The sequence below is a fragment of the Leptonychotes weddellii genome, chromosome 6, assembly GCF_054177405.1.
Source record: "Leptonychotes weddellii isolate Sample4059 chromosome 6, ASM5417740v2, whole genome shotgun sequence".
NCBI lineage: Eukaryota > Metazoa > Chordata > Mammalia > Carnivora > Phocidae > Leptonychotes > Leptonychotes weddellii.
The window spans coordinates 132,827,644-132,835,997 of record NC_138374.1 but is presented as its reverse complement, the minus strand read 5'-3'; the positions used below and the strand labels follow the sequence as shown (position 1 = coordinate 132,835,997).

General features: G+C 38.9%; 1 protein-coding gene across 1 annotated transcript in view; it reads left to right on the top strand.

Moving 5' to 3' along the window:
* UHMK1 (U2AF homology motif kinase 1) overlaps positions 1-7,213 on the top strand; it is a 25,541-nt gene extending 18,328 nt beyond the window's left edge. The window contains exon 8 of the mRNA XM_081825241.1: positions 325-7,213. Within this exon, the coding sequence (XP_081681367.1) occupies positions 325-471 (147 nt within the window). The 3' untranslated portion in view covers positions 472-7,213. The remainder of the gene's footprint in view (positions 1-324) is intronic.
* Positions 7,214-8,354: the final 1,141 nt, after the last annotated feature.

Here is an 8,354-nt window from a genome sequence, read left to right as displayed (position 1 = left end):
CACTCCTGCAAGAACATGGCCAATGGATGTACATTTTTCACTCAGCTTGTCTTCCATGGGTTTTTCAGAATTGAACAGAGTTAAGGAAGTACTCTAAACCTTGCTGCCCAAAAATGTGGTCCATGAAACAGCCTCATTGGCATCACCTGGGAGTTGATTTAGAAATGCAGAGACTCAGGCCCGCCTTAGACCTCCTGAAAACAAGTCTGCATTGTAACAAGGCCCCCAAAAGATACGTGTGTGTACACTAAAGTTGGAGAAGCCCTGTTCTAGAACAGTCTTGATGGAAATGAAGCCGACTTTGTTTTCTCTGTCCTCTTACAGGTTTTTGTTGAGTATGCAAATGCTGGTGATTCCAAAGCTGCTCAGAAATTACTGACTGGAAGGATGTTTGATGGCAAGTTTGTTGTGGCTACATTCTACCCGCTGAGTGCCTACAAGAGGGGATATCTGTATCAAACTTTGCTTTAATCAGTAACCTAAGGATTCTTTCCTGTTTCTCCTCCTCCATTTCCTGGGTTATTGTATTCTATATCTGAATGCAGAAGTACCCCCTTACCATTTTAAGGGAATACTTTGTACATTTATTTAATCCTACTCATGTGGCTGCATTGCAGACGTTTGGCACTGAGTAGGACAAGACCTCTCAGCTATACATTGAGGGGTTCTAGAGCATCCATATGGGCAACCTTCTTTTGTGCAGTAGGGCGAATGCTGCTCTTCAGTATGTAACCTAAAAAGATTAATTATTTCATGTGATCATGAAGCAAGGATGAATAATATCATGTCATAGTGAATATTAACAAATTTGTCAAGAGTTGGTGACATCCCTTACAGATTGTTCCTTTATGTTGTCAGGTGGTTCTTCCTTATCACTGATATTCATAGCTGGCCCTGGATGCTCCCAGTCATTGTTAAGTAACTGTCAAGCAGCAATTACCTACTGTGTTCTTAACACTGAGTTACAAATTTTTTTAAAGGAGTACTGTAGTACTGAATATTCCTTTAAAGAAACTGCAGTGAGCCTATCTACTTCTTTTTCTTTCTTTTTTTTTTTTTAAATTAAGGCTTTTCAAATAGAAAGCTGATGCTTGATCTTGCACAATTTTTATGTCTAGTATGTATGCTTGAGTGAGTGTGCAGGTATGAAAGATTAGAGAAGATTTGAGTCAGCGTGCTTTATAGTGTGAATCTTGTGAGCTAATACAGTCTATACCTATCTCTTCCCTAGCTGTTTCATATCTGTCAGGATACATGTTTTTTGAGAGTTGGTCTATCTGATAGAATGTAAGTAAGAAAATAGTTCATTCCTGAGAAGCTCAGAACAAATGAGTCTAGACTGAGTTACACTGAAACTCTCTTAAAGTGATTGGAACAAAGCAAAAGATCACCCTATCCTCCAGTCTCCTTGAGACCCTGATTAGCTCATCTTTTTTGTACGGAATCTCCTGTGATCATTGTACGATTTCTCAAGATACAGTTCTGCCTACAATGATGGAAATTGAGTGGGTCAAAAAGAAAGATGTTCAGTGAAGGGAAAAGAAAAAATAGGCAAAGAGAAAGTGAACAATCCAGGATTCTTTTTTTTCTTCTTTCCTTTCTCTGTCATCCCCTTCCCTCCCCTATGTCTCCTCTTCACCCGTTCTCTGCCTGTCTCTGTAGCTGAAGAGAAGCTAGAGGAACAGCATCCCAGATGGTCTGGCTTTTGACTGCAGGGAAGTTAAGAAAGGTGTAGCTCTCATAAGATGGAAGTAGAAAGGAAGAGAAACTCATAAAGAATTCTTAGAAGGATTCTCGGCAATCTAATGTGTCCCTGAGCACAGGATGCTGGTATGCATGAGCTTGTGAACATGGGTTGATGACGTGGTTTTAGGAATTGTAATTATGGATTCCTCCCACTTTATGGTAGATTGACTTCAAAGGTTTAAAACTTAGGAAACCTTTATAAAGCACTGATTATACAAAAAAAAAAGTTGTATACAGGTTATGAATTTTCTTCTTATTTCCTTATCTAAATGAAAATTTTTAATTTTTTTTCCTAAGGAAAAAGCCTTTTATATCTTTCCCTGCTGGAAGCCTCCTCATAGAGTCTTTCCTTGTGTGTGCCATGCAGGTTATTGAGAGCCCAACTAGGAATTTACATTTCAGAGGATGAATTATCTTACCTATTCATATTACTATTACTATTTGACATTTGAGTTATTTACAGTTATATTATTCAGGACTCACCCTTAATATTTATTATGAAGCCAAATTTGGTGTAAGGAGGCTGATTTATGAATTGCCAAAAGGCCTTGTGGCATGGTCCCCAAGGGAAAATTGTAAGTGCCTAGTAGGTGCCCTTAGGAGGAACTGTTATTTCTCATTTTGGCCCTCTCAGAAATTGATTAGCTGGTTTGTTTCCAAATAAAAATTCAAGAGAGTGTAACCAATACTCTGGAGACGTAAGCTTTCCTAAAACAAATGTTTGTAGGGGTAGCAGCTTCAGTGATTAGAAACACTAGGTTCTTCCATATATACCGATGAACACAGAATACAAATGAGTTCTTCTTAAGGGCAGGTATTCTAGGCTAGCGCATGTCCCTTTCTCATTCCCCCCACCCCCACCAAGAAAAAACCCTGACAAGTAAACTGCAGGTAGGCTTCCGAGCTTAGGGATGCAGTATGCTGCTAGCATCTTGATGCTGAATTTCACCGCATTCCTGGATTGTCTTATTGCTGTTGTATTCATACCTATGTGTAGTGTTTGACACTGTAGAATTGTATTACAGAAGATGCTAACTAGATTTTAAGGGAGCTAAGGGACTAATTGATGAGCCTAAGTAACCATGCATTGAATTAAATATTTTATATTAAAGCCACAGAATTGAAAAAAGATGCCTCCTGCGATTTAAATGGTGATTTTATAGCTTTTAGCCCATTACTACCAAAGATGACATTTGCAGATCCTCCCTCCCTCCTCTGATATTATAAGAAGTTTAATCTTACTGTCTTTCTCAAGCCTGAACCAAATATTACCAAAAGATGCAATTTTTATGATTCTTTTAGGGTGAAATATATACACAGAGATTTTGATTTCTTGAAGTTACTAAAAACCTAGGAATTTTCTTTTTGAGAGGCAGGGTAAAGAGGCGAGGGTTTTTGTCACTTAAACCTTACTCTTTTGGACAAATTTGATCTCAGGTAGTTTTTCTTTCCCTAAGTTAACGTCTGTGCTTCCTTTCCTCTTGCCTTTCCAATTTCTTCTTATTCCATGGTTTCGTCATGGTACATTTTTGGCCCAGAAAAGACATGTAAATTGATTATTCTGTAGGAAATCTTTGGTTCTTGGGAAACATTCAGAGGAGGTCGCTAGCTAGCCACTTCCAAAACTCGAATGCTCGATTTCAAGGAGAGCAAGTGGTGTCCGACAGCTCAGTAAAAGATAGCACTAACTCCAACTATTGGCTGCATTTTAAAGGAATAATAAAAAATTATCCTCTTGCAGTAAGAGATTGCACTTGCTACCACTGGATGTCTTCCTTTGGTCTGTGGCCATCAGTAGAGCAACTCTTCGGGGAAATTCCCTCTCTGCTATGCCTTGAGCCAAAACTGGCTGCTTTTAGAACAAAACCATAAATACAGTTTTACCTGTCCTTTCCTTTGTTTTCGTTGAGACAAGGATTGCCTTCTTTTTGGTACTCCAGCTGCTAAAGCATGCTGAGATATGTTAAGTTAACCTTTAAAAAAAAAAAAAAGATCCTTGAATTCTTATTTAACTTGCCTTCTAGATTATATTTCAATCTCTGAGCACATTTGTGATCAGGAATGCTTGCCAGAAACAGTGCTGCCATGTAGAGGAAGTTGAAGAGAAACTCTGGGCATAAGGTGTGTTTCTATTTCAATACACTGGGCTTTCACCCTGCTAAGGGCATCAGTTACCCTTTTGGAATAAATGCATATCCAAGGTTGAGTGCTCACATGCTGTTTCCCGGCTCCTTTGCGTTTGCTCATCAGATGCAGGTAACACTTTGTCATCATTTTCTAATTCTTAGGTCTTACGTTCTGACTTGATCATTTCTGCCATTAGTTTTACTCGGCAGCGTGACATTTTAGTTTTTGTAATTTAATGAAAATCAGCACTGTAGAAATTGATGGGTGATTACAATATCATAGTTCCTGGGTGAGGCTCTGGGAGAGACACTCAGTAACTATGTGTTTTACCTAGAATTTTATGCAAGGGTACATGCTAAGTGGCGTCCTTCAGATTAGGGTACAGATGGCATTGCATCATGACGAAATTTTAGTCTGGTGGATGTGGAGACAGTCAAAGATTTAAGCAAGTGCCTTGTGTTTCATGAAAAATATTAAAACTCATTTGGGTGAAAGCTCCCAGATGATGATAATTTATTGCACCTCTGCCTTTTCCTTGGAATAACTTTTGTATTGAGTCACACAGTGTAAAAATCCAAAATTTCCTTCATTTACCTTTATTTTGTAAGTGTGAAACTACTCATATTTGATTCCCCCCCCCCAATATTACATACGATGGAAAGCCAGAGTGACCTGGCAGAATCTGATTCTTCTGGGATGTAGTTCCATTTTTAATACCAGGTTCCTTCTTCAAATCTTACTACTCTGGCTCTCTGATAGAATTTATTTCTTGGCAGATGTGGTCACATACAGACCAACTTTTGGTCATCATTAGCTGAGAATTTCCATTTCTTCTTAAGGTGCTCAGTAAATCACCTTTACTTGAGATGGTAGTCCTCCCAAATTAGTATTACTAGTAAGCTTTCTCAGTGGATATAAAGATGTGGACTCTCTATCATGTGGAACTCCTCTGAACCTCTTGGATTTGGATTTGAATAAGTTACATTTTCTTAGTTACAGAGGGACATGCATATTTTAGTTTTTAAAGTACCCAGAAATTTAACGAATTTGTTTCATTTTGTTTAAGATTAGCTGCTTCTCTGCCTGATACCGCAGGATGTCATGCTTGGTTATCTTAGCCGCCTCTCCCACCTTGCTGTTTGTCAGTTTTTTTTTTTAATTGTGTGATGACCAGTAGGTAGACACAGTGGCACGTAATCGACAAGTACTGTGGATATTTAAGAAGGAGGTAAACAATTTTAACTATTTTTGCTGCAATTTTATAGGAGAAATGGGCTATAAAAGAAATATCTATAAACCAGAGAGCATTTAGGAGATTGTATATTTTATAGGTGTAATTAAGGTGATCTTCGGGATATAAGATATAAAGTCTATACAACCTTTTGTTTTCCTGGTAAAAAGTTTTTATTCATCTTCCTACAGCTCAGCACTTTGTTGTTCCTTGCATTGCCTATGAGGATTAATGTTTTAGATTCGCTCTGTTTGTGCTTTTCAGACAGTTGTCATAATCATGGGGTTATGTTTATCTCACCATAAATGCTGGAATTCATGGGAAGCTTATCAGATGATTGCCTGAGTGTTATTTCCCATTAAACAGAGTAGCTTCCACAGTATCCTAAAGGAAACTGTACGTAGGTTCATAGAGGCAAGCCTGAACCGACCATTAATCCTTGTTGTGCAGAAAAGAGCTTATTTTGTTAGACTCTTGATTGTCAGCAAGAGAATTATATGTAGTTAACTCTTCTGCTCCCCGCGACCCCCCCTCCCCCCCCCGTTACAATTGCCTTCCCCTTCTAGGCTCACCTCTTACTGGTATTCACGATGTCAGGAGTGTGTGAGAGCAGACGTGGTGACGGTGTTCTAAATCATGCATACAGACACAGAATCGCTTTGGTTGTTGGAATTACGGATGGCTGTATTATTTTGTTAGCATGGGTTGTCAGAAATCTGTCAAATTTAAGAGTAAAGAAGAAGAAAAGTCATAAAATAGAAAGGTGAGCGGAGGAAAACAGCTTCCTTAACTGGTGTTCATAATCTTCCATCTAGTTTATGATCAAAAAGTGATCATTTCTTTGTAAAAATGCAGGTGTGGTACCTCTAGCATAGAACATTGCCTTTCCTACACATTCCTCATCGTCATTTCCCCAGAAAATCATTTTAAGAGCATACACAACCAGATTAGGTATCCATATTCAGTTTGACCTAATTTTTAAAAATAAATATTTAAACTCCAGTTTTTGTGTGTTTGGTGTGCATCAATACTCATGCAAATCCAGGATCAGAAAGAAACGGGATTAGCCATCTCCGAATTTCCCTTTGCACATTGGGTGCAGTGGGTATGAGTGTGCACTTGCCTCAGAGTTCTAGTACCTTATGGAAGTAAGTAGTGTTTATTTATTATAATTAAAAAAAAAGTTAAAGCTGCATCTCTGTAGAATATTTACTTTGCAGAATGTAAAGCTCTTAATATCTTTTCCGGCAGGATTTACTCTTTTCATTCTTAATTCTTTGTTGAGAAAATCTTAAATGATTTAACATTCCTTTATATCCTCTTAACAGTGTCAAATCTGGGGTAGAAGGGGTATTTTTTCCCAAAAAGGGCTCCATCTTTGTTACCTTTTTGATCACTCTTAGAAATCCAGTTATGATCAATAGATGGTAACAGCTCATGGCTTCCTATATCAGCACTGGAAAGGTTGGTTATGAGGATTAAAATCTACTCCTCTTTTCCCTCAGTAACATGTAATTGCTATGTTTTTGATAAGAAGGTGTGGTTAGAAAAAATGTGAAAGATCACTCAAAACCAAAGCCAGTTATAAGGAGTATTCTCTCCTGTTGGTTTACCTTCACCTCAGAACTACAAGAATATTACAGTACACAGTGAATAGTCTGTAACATTTCTACCAGTTGTTTCAGTAGCCTATTGGTCTTGGCATTTCTTGGCACTATGGTTCTCTGTTCTTGGTGATGTCTTACTGTTTGTGAGTTTTTGTTGTTTCTTTTTCAAAGTAAATGGGACTATAAATGTAGATGTGTATCAGTACCAAGAAGTTCTTTTCTGAAATCCCTAAATCCCTGATTCCTATTCAAGTCTTTTAGACTTGTTTTTTCTTGCTAAGTAGCAAAGAACTTTTATTTTTCACTTTCCTATATACCTAAAAAGTACGGACACTGCGTTTCAATGGACTGTATTGCGTGTAGTTTTTTGCTGAAAACTTTTTCTGTAAACACAATTGCCTTGTTCAGTTTTGTTGTAAACTGACTTACCATAAGATGCACTGTTGATATGCTTTCTGATGTGTGTTTCATAAGGGTGATAAAATAAAGCTTAAAAATAAAAGAGTTGTTTTTTTCATTTCAACTCTTCCTGCAGTTAGTGTAAATATTAAGGTTTAGATAACAGGTAAGTATACTTATTTTATGATTTAATTTTTACTGAAAGCTACCACTGAAAAATTTCCACGTGGCCTCAACCATCCATTTCTAAAGAATACGGTCTTTCGTGGATGTGGATGGAAGTAGTACATCACACTGACAGTACTGAAATGTAACTTTTTATTTTGGAATGAATGTTCTTGATACTGTAGAAACAGACTTACCTAATAAAAGAAGCAGAAGTCATAGTTGGGAGATTTGTGTTCTAATCTTGGTTCTTTTATCGGGTTGGATGGCTTTCATCAAGCGACAAGTGATTTAGTTTCTGACAGTGGTAGAGTATTTCTGTACTCTCATGTTTATAGTAGAATCAAATCAGATAGTAGGTTCAGTAGTGACCATCGAACAGTCCTTAATTAGGGAGCGTCTCCTAGGTGACAGTACAGGTTTAGGTAGTTTACAGATGGAGCCTCGGGCCCAGGTAGGGAACACAAACTTGCCCAGTTTCTCTTAAGACTCAGAGGTGGTTAGTGCTACACCAGTGTGTCTGGGAGTGGCGTGTTTGCAGGAATCCTCTGGACTGGACCAGGCTGGGCGAGGAGTTCCAGTGAAAGGTGGTATCGCGAGGCACACCCTCAGACCAGAGAAAACAGGTGTTTAAATCTGCGGTTCCTTCACGCATATAACTGGGAGGGCTTGTTAGATCACAAATTGCTGGACCTCAGCCCTAGTTTATGACCGTAGTTCTTGGGGGGCCTGTGAGTTTGCACTTCTGACAAGTCCCTAGGTGACGCTGCTGCTGGTGGTGGTGTGGAGACCACCATTGGAGAAGCACTGGGCTAAGATTGAACTCAGAAGTAGGCAGGTGCAAGAGCTGCCTGGGAGTCCTTCTCAGCGCCCCCTTCTCCCCGATGGCTGCAATAATCCTAGCAGCTAACTGAGCACTTACTTTGTGCCAGACTCTGTACTAAATACTTTTTGTGTGTTACCTCGCCCCGCCCTCCCCACACACTTTGTCCTCACAGCCTTGCTGAGGAGGGTACCTAGTGTTCACTCCATTGTCTGGTTGGGGAAATGGACATCTTACTTCCTAGGGTTGGTAGGAA